The 17243-nt window shown below is 54.2% G+C and overlaps 5 protein-coding genes across 5 annotated transcripts; 2 read left to right on the forward strand and 3 right to left on the reverse strand.

Annotated features, from left to right (window-relative positions):
- Positions 1-310: 310 nt before the first annotated feature.
- Positions 311-3109, reverse strand: W97_02696 (uncharacterized protein; the record flags this gene model as incomplete). Its single annotated transcript, XM_007780595.1, has 1 exon — positions 311-3109. The coding sequence occupies one exon, from the start codon at positions 3107-3109 to the stop codon at positions 311-313; it is 2799 nt and encodes a 932-aa protein (XP_007778785.1).
- Positions 3110-3618: 509 nt separating this feature from the next.
- W97_02697 (uncharacterized protein) lies at positions 3619-5169 on the reverse strand (the record flags this gene model as incomplete). Its single annotated transcript, XM_007780596.1, has 4 exons — positions 3619-3869; positions 3926-4124; positions 4179-4235; positions 4300-5169. The coding sequence occupies 4 exons, from the start codon at positions 5167-5169 to the stop codon at positions 3619-3621; spliced, it is 1377 nt and encodes a 458-aa protein (XP_007778786.1).
- Positions 5170-6443: 1274 nt separating this feature from the next.
- On the forward strand, positions 6444-10760 carry W97_02698 (protein TIF31; the record flags this gene model as incomplete). The annotated part of the gene is made up of 7 exons (XM_007780597.1): positions 6444-6477; positions 6573-6683; positions 6759-6817; positions 6874-8589; positions 8683-8982; positions 9034-9768; positions 9819-10760. The coding sequence occupies 7 exons, from the start codon at positions 6444-6446 to the stop codon at positions 10758-10760; spliced, it is 3897 nt and encodes a 1298-aa protein (XP_007778787.1).
- A 650-nt stretch (positions 10761-11410) lies between these two features.
- Positions 11411-12489, forward strand: W97_02699 (uncharacterized protein; the record flags this gene model as incomplete). The annotated part of the gene is made up of 2 exons (XM_007780598.1): positions 11411-11687; positions 11759-12489. 2 exons carry the CDS (start codon positions 11411-11413, stop codon positions 12487-12489), a joined length of 1008 nt encoding a protein of 335 aa, XP_007778788.1.
- Positions 12490-12830: 341 nt separating this feature from the next.
- Positions 12831-16855, reverse strand: W97_02700 (uncharacterized protein; the record flags this gene model as incomplete). The annotated part of the gene is made up of 5 exons (XM_007780599.1): positions 12831-15478; positions 15541-15658; positions 15723-15788; positions 15845-16213; positions 16349-16855. The coding sequence occupies 5 exons, from the start codon at positions 16853-16855 to the stop codon at positions 12831-12833; spliced, it is 3708 nt and encodes a 1235-aa protein (XP_007778789.1).
- Between the last annotated feature and the right edge of the window lie 388 nt (positions 16856-17243).

Consider the following 17243-nt stretch of genomic DNA (forward strand, 5'->3'; position numbering starts at 1 on the left):
CCCTTGGGCGATCGAACGGCGTCCTGAACGATGCTGAGTGGGAACGGCGTTGAACGGGCCTGATCAAACGACTTGCACCGCTGGGCTGCTGCAGGGCTTCAGGAAACAATCACGATATTGCAGATGCGTTTCGAAGTAAGATCCAAAGTTCGTTGAGGCGTCTATCCGAAGACGCACACTCTCCCGCTTTCCAACAGCCCCCGGTAGCCAAAATGTAAACGCCTCGCAACGGGTATCCCCAAAGCACACATCCAATGCTCCAATTCCAACCAGACCGCCCAATGCACCAGACCGCCTCCCTCGTCGCGCCTTAGCCGAAACTCAACTCGTCTTCACTTTCATCAACATTCGCGTAAGCCCCTTCGCTGCGCGCAGACATTATGGACAATGACCTCCGTAGGCACTGGCGCTTCTTGGGAAGCATAGGGCCCCTACGGATTACGGGCTGACTCCTTGCGCGGCCGGAACGTAGCTCGTTCATTGACAGCTCGTCCTCGTCGTCAGCGACGAGGCGAGGTTTTATCGAAGTGGCTGCTCGCCGAACCTTGCGAGTAGGTGGGGGGATGAAGGCATCGCTGTCGGCTTCGGACGAGAATGGGGAAGATTCTTTAGCCTCGGCTTTCGAGAAGGTGTTTGTTATGTCGCCTGAGCGTTGAGGCGGAACTGTTGCCCTCGTTCGCTTGCTCCTTCGTGTCTCGTCTGTGTTTTCCACGTCTCGACAGCGCTTCAGCGGCCTTGGCTCCTGGGGCGGCAATCTTGTAGGGACAGGGCTGGAGTTCAGGTCAAGCTCGCCAGCGTTTGGCAACATGCTTGATAATGAGCGCCTGCACGGCGTGTCGTGCATATCCCTCGCTCCAAGGCCTAGCAGACGCCTGTGGATAATGACCATAGGCGAAGCACGCTCCGGTTCAGATACTGGGGATGGCAGGGCGGTCAAATGCCGAGCGGACAATCTGGCTGTAGGCGCTGGCGTAACGGTGACCCATTCGCTGAGGCCTTCTTCCCAGCGCCAGCCTCTGCCCTTCGTCGCCGACGCGCCAGATTTCTTGAAGGGGGATTCGGTCGGCATTGATGTTACTTCTCGGAGAGACTGCTCAATGCTGCGCGCGAGGGCGAAGTGTTCTGGTATCTTGGTGCCCTCCGCATATTCGAGCGCGCTATCGAGGGCAAGGCGGCGCATGAACCATTTCGAGTGCGACGATGTTTGAGGATCGTGAAAAGTGGTCAATGTCTGCACCAGGTTTTGCAGTTCAACGAAGCCGTCGCTTCGGAAGGGGCGGCTGCGGCAGCGAGCGACGGAGCAGACGAGGCCTGGAATCGTGTCAAGTGGACTGAACGTATCCGACGCGGCATCGATTGAGATTCGCTCCATCGTTTGGATTATGAGGTTGGTGTTGGCTAGGAGCAGCGGCTGCGGAAGCGTGCAGGCCCTTGCGCGGGCGAGGAGGAGAGATGCTAGAACGGTGATGGCGCGCTGGAGCGATGAGCGGTCGTCAAGAATGGTGGGATATCTGCGCAGGATGTCGATGGCAATGGATTCGAGAGGCCACAGGATGTTGTCCGTTTTGTTGTCCCGATGCCCTTGCTGGCTCTCACTAGCTATAGTAACTGTGGCCAAGGTAGTCATGAGACTCGAGATAGTGTTGTTCAATGCCGCAGTAATTCTAGTACTCGGAACGGCGGAGGAACATCCCCACCCGTACTGCGCAGCAAATCCAGACGAACACTTAGTGCCCTGTGCATATGCATTGTCACCATTGTCCGGATGAGTCAAGAGCCGACAACTTGCCAGAACAGCTGTCCGTAAGAGTTCGACAGCGTAGGAATAGCTATCATTTCTTTCAGAAATATCACTGATGATGCCCGTCCAGTACGGCTGGAACTGACCCGTTGAAAGCCACTCCGCTTGCATTTGGCCAGATCGCAGCATCTTCTCAAGCTGACGATAAAGAAAGCCTCGACGCTCTGTGTCATCTGAAAACGGGGCCTCTCGAATCAGACGATGCACCCAGCGGAATGGTCCGACTTCTGCGCCCAGGTGTATAGGATATTGAGAGATTTGCTGGACCAAGATGGAAGCGGCTATTAATTGTTGGGACTCGCTCCATGCGCGCTGGCTCATACACTGACGTACGAAGCGTTCCACCCACGTCTCGTCCAGTAGGCCTTCTGATATTGCTTCTGCGACTAGAGCCACTCCATGCGCGCGGATTACTTCCTTCAGACCCTTCCAACCTTGCCCTGGCGCAGAGCCTAGTTGTTCAAGTTCTTGATAGACTTCCATAGAGATGTCGGATCTGTCATTTCCGGAGTCTTCGCGCTGCCAATACTCTTCCAGCGCGATGTAAGATGGAACTTGGCGCAAACATGTGGACAGGAGCGAACCTGCGCCCTTCCGTTGTCGCTGGGGTATCGGCTGCTTTGTGTGGCCGGTCGCTACGAGGAGCTTGCTGAAACTGTCGAAAAGCTTATTCAGCAGCGTCTCGTCCGGTTGTGCGACCACTCGCTGGACGTTCTGAAGATAGCCTCTCGGTTCTGGTTCTTGGTTGTTCGGCGCCTTCATGCACCATAAGCTTGTTTTTAGCCTGTCCGCCTCGGTCATTTCTCCTTGAGAGACGCCGTTGTCCGAGTATTGGCCAGCTTCATCGGCCCGCTCATGCCTTGCTATGAGAGGTGTAGGGACGCAGATTTCGCCAGGCTGGCTACTCAGCCTCCCTTTTTCCGCCAAGGACTTCGGTCCAGATGCTTCTGAAGGAGGTGCTCCAGGGCCCCGACCAACGTATTTCCGCTTCAGTTTCTTGCGCGCTGAGAAAGGTACCCAATCAGGATCGTTCCCTTTACGTCGCTCGCCCGACTTTCGACGTCCAGTACTTGTACAAGTTTGGACTGGTTGTTGCAATGCAGACGTATGGTTCAGTGGTCTAGATTGAGAGCTTGTAGTGCCAGTGTTGTGCTCTTTCCTAAGTTTGCGCAGCGCTGCGAGCCGAGAGGTTAAAGGACGAAGAAGGCGGTTACAGCGGGCTGTGGTCCAGGGTGTACGAAGGTCCTCGGGCGAGGTGTTTTCGTAAAAAAGTTGAGACGGTCTGGTATATGCGGAGTGGTAATTCATGCTTGCGATATCTGAGCGAGTGGTGTCAGCTGCTTCATTTCCGTATAGCGTGGTGCGACGTCTGACGCACCATACAATGTCACAGCTATGATGCAAAAAGCTCTATTAGTCTGTCATACTACGAGTAGAACATGATTGCGAGCAATTGTGGTCATTCTTAGGATCCAAGGGTCGACTGTTTGTGTTGATGTTGTTACTGCGGAAGAAAGCGGGCTAGCCGATTCGGGCAATCCGAAAGCGCAAGGCTGTAAGGCATCAATCTCTCAGGTGAGATCGCACGCCAGTGGTGTATATACATCAACGTATTTCTAGAATGCCCTCAGGAGGACACGCAGATACAACAACGATAGAAGTCATCATGTCGAGTCCAAAGCTTTGAATTTATATGTACAAGAATAGCACAAACTGGCTTCTGCCACTGTCTTAAAAATGCCGCGCATCTTGTACACCGCTCGCAAGACATCGGCAACACCAACCCTCACAAATGGGAGCCATGAGACTCCAATGGATCAATCATCGTCCTTGTCCTCATCCTCCTTACCAGGTTTAACCAAGAAGGTAATGTCTTTTTCCACGTTGCCTTTCGCATTGCGTGTAGTGATCTTGTACTGTCCACCATTCCAAAGATCTTTGATAGTCAGTTCCCTCGTCCTACCCAAGCTCTCAATAGCCGAGATGCGGTCAAGCGTTGCTTGCAAGAACTCGTCGAAGCCTTCTGCAGAGCATATCTCTCTGAAGGCGTGCATCATGGGTACGGAATCTTCTGCAGTGTTAGCTTCGCTGATACTCTCATGGAGGCACTCGTCTTCAGCTTACCGGCACGGACGAAGGCATCAAAGTCGATTGTGAATATGTTTACGTGGTCGTAGCTCTGGATGAAGTCGGCTCTCGTCATGACTTCGCGTGCCTTGTGGAGTGGCATCTGCGGGAGTATGTGGCCCTTTTTCGGGTCGTACGTCTTGTCCATCTCCTTCTCCATGTCCACGAGAGCTTTTGCGAGAACCATGGCGGCAGACTCGTGAGGTCAGCACATGTGCAGCTGTGGATGCACGGAGTGCCAGTGACTTACCGCATACTTTTGCTGATCCATGACGTCGTCGTCCATTTCCTCCCCTAGAATACCGCACTAGCCGCGTGTCAGCCTCTGCTGGCGCAAGACGCTGGCGCAAGATGCCACCGCGCATACATACCTGGTTCAGAAACCATGTCTTCTCTCTTCGGCAGATCCGCTCGCATACCGCCGTCATGTTCTTAGACTTCGCAATGCGGTTCAGGTGAGTTAGCCTTCCGCCGATCTTATCATAGACCGCTTCCAGCTCTTCCTCTGAGGGAGTTTCCTGATAATACTTCATGCGATAATTCCGCAACGCGACCATCGCCTTGTCTTTTGGAAGGTCACCAACCGGCATCACCTCCATCCGAGTCGCCAGGGTCTTGAGCCGTTCGTAAACCCAGTAATCGTCGCTGTTGAAAACCAACGTCGCCAGATTCGCCGCAGCCCACGACTCGGCACGCTGCTGTATCAGCTCGAGCATGTTTCGTCCATCCTCGTTGTCGCGAAGCAGATGTACCGAATTGATAATCAACACGAGCGGTCTCCCAACTCTGTCCCGCCGCCTGAGCGCGATTTTCTCCAACTTGTTGAACGCCCGCTCGATGTCGAGTATAGCCGAAGCGTCTCGAGGGCCACGGATGGAGAACAGAGCCCCGATGTTGTCTTCGTGGTACTCAAAGTCCAGGGCCTTGCCGAGCCGGACCCTGAAAATCTCCATGTCTGCATGTGCTTCGAACATGGCAACGCCCTCGCCGTCGATCTTCGACATAGCGTCGATCAGCATGGAGGATTTGCCGGTGCCCTTCTCGCCGATCAGAAGCCAGTAATGACCTTTGCTCTTTCCGTTGACGATCTCGTCGATCTTGTCCTGTTCGACTCGGGGGATCCAGCGCTCTTCTGTCGAGTCTGGATCTTGGTCGTCCTCTTGGTCTTTGTGCAATCTCCGGCCCTTTGACCTGGCTGCAAGATTGAGAACTGGATCGCCGGGCTTGAATGCGTTGTCCATTTTCTCCAATACTAGGTATTTGTAATATCTTGTGTAGCTATACCCGACAATACTGGAATTTGGTGTCAGTCATCTTCCAGGCACGTGACTGACCCTGCCAAGATCATCTCGAAGTTCGAGGGGACGTCCAGGAGCACAGATTTCGTGCATGGTATATACTTCTTAGAGATACATCCTTCAACAACAAGGAAATGTGGAAAACGATCCAGGTTATTGAAGTAACTAGGAAGGAGACGTGTGCCAGCTTTATTGGACAAACAGACTGGTCTGAGGATGGCGGTACTTACCCAAGGATCGAAATTGAAGCAAATGTCGTCAGGGCGCTTTCGAACATCTTGTAGGCCGTGCCCTTCCAGCGTTCCTTTCTCTCCTCCCATGAGTCGTCCTTGGGAGCAGCATCGTCGACCGGATCCGGCCCAGGGTTTGGCGTAGGGTTTGGCCCAGGTGGTCCGGATACCCATCTCCTGGCTGGGGCAGTAAGGAGAGTTGCCGGAGCTCCATTGTAAGCCGACAGATGATGCAGTAGCTCTGGGGGGAGACTCCTGCGTGCACAGCGGGCGCGAAATGGGGTCCGCAGTGCAGCCTTGTACATGTTATGGCTGCTGTGGCTGCTGACCACGCGTTTGCACGTGAGGTGCCTCCCTGATTGTTCCAGCACCACTCAACCACCCGACGTAATGTTGTCGCTTTCAAGCGGGTCAATTGAGATCATGCATGTTAACCAGTTGCTGGTTGATATCGAAGATGCGATTGCTGTCTGTAGGGCTCCCTTGCGCAAGTGGAATCCCGCCTTCGAGAACGACCCGGCTCTCGCTGAAGAACGCGGCTTCCATATGCACCGGGCTTGGCAACGGCAAGCATTGGAGTCGCGCCTCATCAACTGAGCACGCGACTCGATCGCTGGCATGTTGGCACTGAAATACTTTCTTTCTGAAAACACAGCTGTCGCATCGCTTCTGACAGTATCATGAGGAGCAGTAAGAGATTCCGGCGGCTGGCCGTGAACTCCCGGCGGGTCGAGGGATGGGCTCGTGGTCCCGCCGCAGTGCGCGAGTCGTTCGGCGCCGAGAAGCTCCGGTCTTTTGGGGATTTCTTGAAGCTCTGCTGCTCGCACCCTGAAGGCAACCCAGCATCTGTAGACGTCGTCCATTGTACAGTAATACATACGTCTTCCGTGTAGAATAGCCCTTGTCGTTTTGACCCTCCGTTCAGTCTCTCATTTCACTGCCCATACCACCTCGTAATCCTTTCGGTTCCCTCGTTCCGCTTTGAAGATGGCTGCAAATGGTAATGATGCTGTGACTACAGGTAAATCCCATAAAGCTCCATGTAGCCAGCTGCGCCCCTGATCTACTTCATCAACTTGATGGCATGGAGTCAGGCTAACATTGTTGTTGGTTTAGAGCCTGCGCCATCGCAACAAGCCCTTCAACTTACTGGCGACGAGAAACTAAACGGTGAACTATCTAACGGCGATGGCTCTGGACACGGCACGAATGACGCGCCTGATGACAGTACGTGGATCGAAACCACCACAGTCTTGTCATGCTTATACCCCGGACCACGCTGCTAACGTCGACTTTCAATAGGTCCAGTATTCGCCATCACCATCAAGCTTCCACACGAGCCCCACGAGACACAGGTGACGGTAATGACTACCACGGAGGCTTCTCGTCAATATCGCGAGGTCTGACTTGCGTCTAGGTGTCCACACAGGAGCAGGTCCAAGACATACGCCAGTCCATCGTCGAGCTTCCTTTCACCTACCAGTACACTTGCTTCCACCTAGAGCACAATGGCGAGCGGATTAACGACTACGTTGAGCTTTCAGAAGTCCCTGGAATCTCGCCCGAGTCTGAACTCACGCTGGTGGAGGACCCGTACACAGAGAAGGAAGCGCGGATGCACTTCATCAGGATAAGGGACCTCATCGGAGCGGCAGGGGACCGTACGGATACTTTACATGGTATCAGTGCTGGCCTCACTTTGTTGGATGCTGTTATGCCGGAGGCGAATGGCCACAGTCCGAAATACCCTGGTGGTGGAAGCGACGTCTTGTCAAGTTATGATTTCGAGGCCCCTGGATCGTACATGACTCTGTTGCCGCAAAACCAAGCCCCGCCGTCGAAAACCATCAAGTCCATCTCGCTATCTCCCTGGAACCCACCGCCGTACCACCTGCGAGCTAAAGGCCATCTGCTCTATCTTCAAGTCACCACGAATGAGGGCGAGCAGTATCATATCACATCCCACGTCTCCGGTTTCTACGTCAATAAGTCGTCTAACAGCAAGTTCGATCCATCTCCGAAGTCCACAATCAAGGAAGCCGTCGCACACTCGCTGCTTACCCTGTTATCCAAGATCTCGCCGTCATTCGAGAACTCTTTTAAAGCGTACCAGGAGTACACCAGCAAGAAAGACCCCATCGCCTCCTTCCAGCTTTCCAATGCCATCCCTGCAAGCCCTTGGCTCGTGCTGCCTCATACCGCACCGGCAAACGCCCATCAGCCGGACATCGCGCGGACGCAAGAGAACTATCTTCTTACCGGCGCAGAAGTTGCAGACTCACTTCGTGACTGGAACGAGGAGTTTCAATCCACGCGTGAGCTTCCGAAAGATGGCGTGCAAGAACGAGTATTCCGGGAGCGCCTAACTTCGAAGCTGTTTGCCGACTATACCGAGGCGGCCACTCGAGGAGCGATCCTGGTAGCTCGAGGGGAAGTGACGCCACTCAACCCCACCGAGGGGCGGGATGCGCAGATCTTCGTCTACAACAATGTCTTCTTCTCCTTTGGCGCCGATGGCGTCGGGACGTTTGCGACAGATGGCGGCGACGAGGCAGCACGCGTTGCAACGGGCAAAGATGTCATGGGTGTAAAGGCCGTCAACCAACTGGACATCACCGGGCTTTTCACTCCTGGGACAGTCGTTGTTGATTACCTTGGCAAGCGCATAGTTGGGCAGAGCATTGTGCCTGGCATATTCAAGCAGAGGGAGCCCGGCGAGCACCAGATCGACTATGGTGGTGTCGAAGGCAAGGACGTCGTTGCCGAGGACCCGGCGTTTGCGCCTCTCTTCGAGCAACTGTCAAAGGCGATGCATGTCAAGAAGCACCCGGTGTGGGACAAAGAAGGCAAATGTCACGAGCTCGAAGGCAGCGTCGAGACAAAAGGCTTACTCGGCACGGACGGGAGGAAGTATGCTCTTGACCTGTACAGGGTAACTCCGCTAGACGTAGCGTGGCTGGAGCAATACTGGACTGAGCCGGAGAAAGACGATCAAGAAAAAGACGAAGCAAAGAACTATCCACACCGGATGGCTGTTCTACGTCCGGAGTTAGTGGAGGCATACGGCAGAGTCAAGTTAAGAGATTTTGTCCGGGAAAAGCTAGCAAAGCGATCGGCGACAAGCGAGGATACTGTGAAGTCTTCCGAGACACCACTGATTAACGGAAACGTTAAGGATGAACCCGCCAGTGAAGCTGACGCCGAGACCTCCGTAAAAGTTGAAGAGGACACGAGCGCCGAAACGAAAGCTGAGCCAGAGAAGGAGGAATCCGAGAAGGAGGAATCCGAGAAGGATGAGTCAGAGGAAACAGCGGTCGTAAAGGCAGAGCCTGAGACGGCAGAGCCCGAGAAGAAGGAGCCTGAGCAAGACCGAGTTGACATTTCTGGCTTCGACTTCGCTTTGAACCCAGACGTCTTCTGCGGACAGACCCCGCAAACGGAAGAGGAAAAGGCGCAATGGGAAAAGGATGAGGCAGAAGTGCGGGCGGTATGCAAGCACCTGACTGACGAAATCATTCCGCGATTGGTATACACCACTCTCTGATTAAGCTTGTTAACACCACTGACGGAGCAACAGCTACACGACCTGCAGGAAGGCGACGTCGGTTTCCCAATGGACGGCCAGTCTCTCGGCGCCCTTCTCCACAGGAGAGGCATCAACATGCGATACCTTGGCATGATTGCCACGCTTGCTGATAAAGAGAACCCGCGGTTGCAAGCTTTGAGGCGCCTCGCGATACAAGAAATGGTTGCGCGAGGCTTCAAACATGTCGCGAACAAGAAAATGCGGTACCTCCCGGCTCCGTTCGCCACGACCTGCCTAGCACACCTGCTGAACTGCTTGCTCGGAACTGGCCTGAACGACAAACCCACTGCTCAGACCGACGATGACCTGAAACCTCTGTACCCTGAGGCTGATTTCAGTTTCGAGAAGAGTACGCCGGAAAGCCTGCAACAAGAGGTGAAAGCCCAGATCTCCATGCGTTACCGTTTTGATCTTGCGAATGACTGGGTGCAAGAGGGCAAGCAGCTGCAGATGCTTCGCGAGGTTTCTCTCAAGCTCGGCTTGCAGCTGGAGGCGAAAGATTATGCGTTCACCAAAGGGCAGAACTCAAGCGGTTCAGATGCCGGCTCTGATATTGGGGCTCCGCCTCAGACTAACGGTCATGTCAATGGTGCTAGCAAGAAGAAAAAGAAGAACGCGGATCGCTCGCCCAGTCGGGTTGCTGCCTCGCCGTCTACACCTCCAATGACTTTCCTCCCTGACGACATTCAGAACATTGTACCTGTCGTCAAAGAGGCATCGCCAAAGGTAGGTTGTCTGGAAGGGATCTGTGTGTCACTTGCGCTAACACTGCCCAGAGCGTTCTCGCCGAAGAAGCCCTCGACGCTGGCAGAGTATCAATTGCCCAGGACCAAAAAGAGCTCGGTCAGGAACTCCTCCTAGAGTCTCTTTCGCTCCACGAGCAAATCTATGGCGTGCTCCACCCCGAAGTCGCACGCGTCTACCACCAACTCTCCACGCTCCTCTACGGCCTCGACGAGAAGAACGCCGCCCTCGAGGTCGCGCGCAAAGCCGTCATCGTCTTCGAGCGCACTGTCGGCGTCGACTCCGCCGACACAGTCCTCAGCTACCTCAACCTCGCGCTCTTCGAGCACGCAACGGGCAACACGGCGACCGCCCTCGCCTACGTGCGCCACGCGCTCGAGCTGTGGAAAATCGTCTACGGCCTCAGACACCCGGATTCCATCACCACTATCAATAACGCGGCGGTGATGTTCCAGGCCATGAAGGCGTACCACGAGTCGCGCGTCTGGTTCGAGGCCTGTCTTGCCATCAGCGAGGAGGTCTCAGGTAAGAATTCTGTTGGGACGGCGACGGTGTGCTTCCAGCTTAGCCAGGCGTTGGCGCTGGATAAGGATACCCATGCCGCTGTTGACCGGATGAGGGAGTCGTACAAGATCTTTAAGAACGAGCTTGGCGCTGAGGACCGCAACACCAAGGAAGCGGCGTCCTGGCTCGAGCAGCTTACCCAGTCTGCCGTCAGCGTCGCGAAGCAGAATAAGCTCATGGAGGCGCGCAGGGGCGTAAGGCGCGTCCAGCTGACGCCGAGGACGAACCTGAGACCGCAGCCGCAGGTTGGGCAGAGCTTGGCGGAGGCGGTGGGCAGGGAGGCGGTCGCGGGCCGCGATCCAAGAAGCATAGAAGAGTTGCTCAAATACATTGAAGGGGACTCAGCGAAGAAGACGACGCCGAAGAAGAGGCAGGCGAACCCGAAGAGGAGGGGGCAGGGGGCACGATAAAAGCATAATCTTCGGGTATATGAGGCCATGCTGGGTGTACGGCCATTTTTCATCCTCATTTCTGAGATGACGCTGTACTCGTTTGGACCGTGTATATTGTTGTTCGCGTGTCCTTGTTCTTGTAGCATTTTTTGTAGCATAGCGCATCTTGGAGGCGGTTGCTCCAATGCTGTTGCATATCTCATCGCCGCTCATGGGTTGGGGGCTGGGTGGAGGCTTGTATTATAGCTGTATGTAGGGGTGTGCTTTGTATCAATATTACAGTTCACAAAGATACCACGAGCAGCACTGCGTAGACATGGTGATGTCCTATTACGAGGCAGCTGAACGTCCAAAGCTTGATCTTGCAGTTTAGGGAACAGCTACTATAGGCCCTAAATGGCGAGTTAGATACTAATCATGCTTCGGTGCAGATATCCAGATTCTGAATTCAAGCCATACATAGAACTCATGCAGGTGTTGCGGTGAAATTCCGCACGACCGAAATCGCAATGACGTGTGAGACGCGCGCGACACAATACCGCGCGACCTCCCATCCCAACCTCTCATTTTCTCCATGTAAACACTCCGCGCGCAACAACCACCATTTCCCCACGCCGCTCCGCTTCACACCGTCGCTCCTTCGATCCGCATCGCCGGCTGCCTCCATCATGGTCTCGCGCAAAGAAATGGCGCGCGACGACGCCGTCCCAATGGCTACGCGCCCTCCACCGCTCCCAGCATCGAAGCTACCCGCGCCATTGCGCTTCCCGCTGCTTGTAATTCTGAGCCTGTCATCGTCTTTCTTCCTCTATACGTTCTTCTCCGGCTTCATGGGCAATGAGCTCGCAGCCGTGAGCCGCACCGTCAACGAGAATTGGCAAGTCGCCTCGCTCTTGGGCTGGAAGATCCTGGAGCTGGGCATCGGCTGGTATGGCAACTTCGATGGTAAGCCTCGTTCCTTTTCAGCTACCTATTCTCGAAGCACCCTCCCACCAAGCATCGCTAACACCGCGCAGACCTCGACCTGGTCGCCCTAACAATCCTTTCCCACGCCCCTTACGTCTACCTCCTGTCCACCTTCTACGAAATCAGCCCCCTAACCACCCTCCTCACCCTGGGCATCGACACCGCCGCCATCGCTCTCCCAATCCGCCTCCTCCGCCCGCGCTCCGCGCCCCACAACCCCCTCGCCCCCCGCGCCGCCGTGCCCAACCGCTTCATCATCCACGACACCTCCGTGCGCCTGCTACTCATGATGCTCGGCACCGCCGTCTACGCCTCCATCATGTACGCGGCCCTCTGCACGAACCTGACCGTCTGGCTGGCCACGCACTTCGACGGCGTCCGCACCTTCGAGCGCGCGCATGCCGCGAGTCTGCAGGCGCTGTGCGTCACGATGTGGCCGCTTGGCTGGGCGGCTAGGGAGTTCCTCTTCACGCCGGCGGTCGGGGCGCAGAGTAGCTTGGGGGATATTAGCCAGGAGCACTTCAACCCCGCAACGGCGAGCTTGGCCGAGACGATAGCCTGGAACTTCGGGTTTGGGGCGCATAGCAAGCATAGTAAGCGCGCGAGGGTGTTGGCGCTCCGCACGGCGGTGCTGGTGGGTGTTGCGGGGTTGAATACGTGGGTCCAGACGTATGGGAGTTTGGAGGGCGCGGATGCGATGGGGGCGGCGGGGTATGCGGCGTTGTGGGCGCTGGCGGGGTTGGTGACGGGAGGGGTGTTTGGGTGGGTGGGCGATGTTTAGGCGGAGTGGTGCTGGGCGGCGAGAAGGATTCTGAGGCGCTGATGGAGAAGGGGGAGGGCAGCAGTGGAGCCAGGGTGAGGCATTCGGGGTTCTTGAGGATTGGGGTTTTGGGCTGGCAGATGAGACAGGGCTTACTTCGAGGCATGCGTGGTGGGGGATAAGACAAGTAGCGTGATAGTGACATGCTGTTCACGAACAGTTTAGGATTATCTTAGCGCTCTGTGGACGGTGCTGCTGTTGCTTTGGTACACGTGGCTAGCGTTCCAGCTATTATATGAGCTTCTTATCCGGAATCCAGGAATGCTTCCTGAGAAGAACATTTAATTTGTTCGCGTTATGTCTCAGTCGTCCAGTCGGGCGCGGCGACCACGAACATAGCTCACAAACAACCGCTGCAGCACCGGCTCGAGGGTGTCTCCTTTGGCAAGCTTTAAGAATTCCTCAAAGGCCTGCTTGTGGTTAAACGGAGAAGTGAAGATTTGCGGTAACACCCCTGCAGAAGCCAGTTTTACCAGGTCCTGTGGACTCAGAATCGCGCCATGTTGCAATAGGATTTGACCGATGGCGCCCGCATTAGACAACGATGATGTTGAATGGACCGCAAGCACCCAGTAGAGCGGACCATGTCTTTGCGGGCCCACAGCGTTGGCATCGGCGCCGTGCTCCAGCAGCTTGCTAACTGTCATGATGTCGTCCCTCTTGATTTCGTCCCATATGAGCGGCTGTTTGGTCCACGCCGACTTGAAGTTAGGGTCTGCGCCTCTTTGGAGCAGCAACTCAATCATAGCAGGGGAAGACCCGTGCGGCTGGCAGTGCCACCTGAACAAGGCTGCCGCAAGGACAGTGCCATGTATGCAATCAGGTACGACAAAGTTGACATCAGCACCAGCATCAAGAAGCGCCTTCAGCAATTCAAGATCCCCATATTCGACAGCAGCCTGCAAGGCGGTTCCGGATCCAAAGTACAAACCAACCGTTGCGTTGAGGTCAACGCCCCAGTCCGCTAAAATTTTAAGCATTTCCGGCTGAGCTGAATCAACGGCAACTTGGAGAGGCGAGGCGATGCAGTCCTTGTTATAGAACACACGCTCGTTTGGATCGGCACCATGCTGGAGGAATAGCTGCGCAAGAACGGGGTGTTCAAGATGTATCGCTCGAACAAGAGCACGCCAAGCGTATGGCAGTGATCGAGAGATGGTGGCACCTTTATCGAAGAGAGTTTGAGCTAATTTGAAGCTACCACCGTATGCAACGGCGAAGAGAAAAATCCCTCCATTGGTGTTGACATCGGTCACGGCGACATCTGGATGGTCAGACGGATTAAGAGATAGCAAATCCTTGGCGCACAGTTCGAGGTTGATGGAAAGGACATACTCGAGCAGCGTGATTGGTGTCGATATCCCATCGGCCAGCTCCTTGTGGTAGAAGCTGTACCCCGACCACATCATGAGGAGTCGCCAAAGGCAGAAACGAAAAGCTGAAAGATGCCTAAGAATAGTTTGGGCCTCTTCGGTGTCAGCTTCCGCTTGCCGCGCATGGCAGACCCACTGATTCATTGAATAGTCGAGAAATGGTATCTTTGGAAACACAAATTCAGGTGATTCACTCAGGGGGACAAATTCGACCGCGGTGGTTCCTAGTGAGCTGGACAACCTGATGGCCTCTCTCCAGGCTGAAGGCAAATCGGATTCGGTCAGTGAAATCAGCATATTTATGCAGGCCCTGAGGAGGTGGTAGTCTCCAGTGACGGTACACCTGTTCCTATCCAAGTCTAGGAAACTGCCCTGCCTAGTTGCAAGGAACGTTCCTACAGTCCGATGGGTAAGGTAAACATGAAGCAACTCCTTTTCATCACAATCGACCGTGGAATGATTTATACCCAATTTGAGCTCCAGAAGGCCGCCACAGACTGCCAAAACCCGAGTTATTGCTAGTGAAGAATTGTTGAAATCATTGTAAAGCCCAACAGCATGATGTAAAGCAAATCTTAACTCAATGGGTCTGAGCGGTCGGATTGCGCTGGTCACAATACTAAGCATGAGCCTGGCCTCCTCACGATCCTCGGCGTCCAGTGCGTCCAGGATGCGTTGGTAAAATGCGTCGAGCTCCTTCGGCATTCCTTCTAGGCGTTGATCAAGGCGGGCTGGATCTTCACCCCTTCTCCAAGCTCGCAGCAGCTCATCGCAGACCAGTTTGACCCAAATGAAGACGCCTTCTGCGGCGCGTATAACTGAGTCAGCAAGTCTTTTGAAGCTCTCGTTTCCCGATAACATGTTCTGAAATTGGATGACGACGTAGTGCTGGATATCCTGGGCTGTCTCCTCTTCCATACAGATGTTCGGATATCTTCGAAGCTGATCTTTCAATTCCGCGCTTGTTCGACTAGAAACGCATATATGCAACTTGTGTGGGTAGGTTTCGGAGAGCGCCGTGAGGAATTCAGCCAGTCGGACCTCCTCGCCTTGGTACTCATCCAGCGCATCAACTAGAACGAGGAACCTGAAGTTGCTCTCACGTTGCATGGCCATTTGGAAAGCTCTTTCGAGGTCGCTGCGTCGCCATGCGAATTCATTGCGAGTCTGTCTAATCTCTTCAAAGTGGGGAAGAACGGCCTTTTGCAACTGTGGCAGCTGCTTCAGAATTTGATGGAGTAGCGATCTCATCATGCCTTCCACGGATCTGGCTAAGGCACTTCCTTGGAAATCTAGGAAGTAAGTAGCGATAACGAGCTGTGCGCCTCTAGGGCGGCCTTGGGTCTGACGTGCTAGCTCGTGAAATCTTTCATGACTAAAGGAGAGGTATTTCATGATAGTCGACTTGCCAGAGCCAGGTTTGCCGGATATCCAGAGCAAGCCTCCAGACGATAGAAACCAGCTCGAGAACAGCTTTCCGCGGCTGTCCCAAATCCATTCACATGTCTTCGTGAGCGCATCTTTAACGTTCTCTTGCCGAACGTTGAGATCTTCATGATCTAAAGATTTAAGGTACTCTGTCGATACGGAAAGCTCAGTCAATCTATTGTAGTCGTGAGACCAGAAGCACTGTCCTAACCTTGTAAATGCTGGCCGAGTTGCCCGACAGGTGTGCGAAGTGCTTTTACCCATCGGAAGACCTCTCCGAAAACATCATCGTATCCCTTGTCGGAAGCGTTTGCAAACTTCGTCATGTCCTGTACTCGCTAAGGTCAAGTTCGCGTTCTGTAGATGGCGTCGTATCCAGCAAGGCTCACTCACCTCATGATTCGCGTGGATGCCATAGCTACTGTAGCCGGGTATGATGGCGGAATGCTTCGGAACAACCTTCGCCCATGTGAGTATCAACTAGCCACTATCAGTAAGGGAGATTTAACACAGACCTCGCCAACTGCACGTAGCGGGAGTTCTTCGAAGAAGCACGTAACAGCAATCTCTGCACCTTCATCTTTGCGAATCCGAAGGATGCTGTGGAAGCCCTGCTGTATTACTGCAAGCATTTCCGACCCTGGCTGTAGGACTTCGATAATGGCCGAATTGGGTCTCGCCGCAATTCTCGAAAGTTTCGTACCGAACGTGCCCCACGCTGCCAAATCAGAACCGTGATGGGGGGTGCCCAGGAAGGCAATGGCGATGGTGTGCTGCTCGATCGATTTGATGTGTTTTTCGGCAGAGCCCCTTGAGATGGACAAGGCGTTCTCGATCACAAGACCGCCGAGGCTATGAGCTACAAATATGATCTTCCGATGTTCCTGGGAGAACTGTCAGTATGCATACCATCTTTAGCAACTGCCGCATGAGGATTTGATATATCAGCTGGCCGACAGCGTTTACCGTAAAGACGTTCGAACAACTCCTGGCTGTACTGTAATAGACAGTGGGCTTACTGATTCTGTTCGGCCACGGATACGCGAAAGAGATCCGAGCAGATTTTCAGCGTGGTTGCCAACTCTGTTAGATGACGCAGGGTTCCAAAAGTTGACAACATCTGCATCGTATCCGAACGAGAATATACGAGCGTCTCCCAGGTCCTTGCCCAGAAGCTCCTGAGGCCAGTACAATCCGGTCCGCTCATGCCTCCAGGTAGTATACGAACCCCCTGTAAGTCCATGGACGAAGACGATATCAGCGATGGGGTCTATGGTTCTAGGTGGCTCATAAAGCACATTCAGGCCAAGGCTCGAGCTCTGAACTGAAGGTCGAGGCTCCTGTGCTGGATCAGACGCCGAGAAGGCAATGGATAGTGGTGCGTTTTCCTCGTTGTACGGTACTAGTTGCGATTGATTGGAGCCTTCAATAGTTTGGTTCGGTTGCTCTCCTGGCACAGAATTGTCCACGGAGTTGGACTGCGGCACAGGCTTCCGCCTAAACGGGTTTCTCAACTTCCGTGGCATCTGGACTGGAGTTACTACTGTAGACGGCTATCGCAGTACATTGAGCACATTGGCGACATAAAAGTCATTAAGATGTAAAGAAATATCTGGACGACGGCCTTTATGATGAGATGGCAGCTCTCACTGCGCCGTCAGGCTGAAACATCCTGTGACGCTGCATGAGGCTGAACGCGTCTCGCTACTGTTGCTACTCTCCCCGCAGAGAAGTGATAGAATCACGTGCCGTCTCTCCATGGCCGCATTAATCTTGTTCGAGAGGCTGTGAAGATTAAGAAGCGGTTATAGGAAAGCTTTACATCGATGTAGTGAGTCGGGATAAGGGTATATACGTAGTTCAGCCTAGAAGCCTTTAATATCGACTGCACCGTCTTCTCGTTAAGATGGCACG

Source organism: Coniosporium apollinis (genome assembly GCF_000281105.1).
Source record: "Coniosporium apollinis CBS 100218 chromosome Unknown supercont1.10, whole genome shotgun sequence".
In the NCBI taxonomy this organism is placed as follows: domain Eukaryota; kingdom Fungi; phylum Ascomycota; class Dothideomycetes; genus Coniosporium; species Coniosporium apollinis.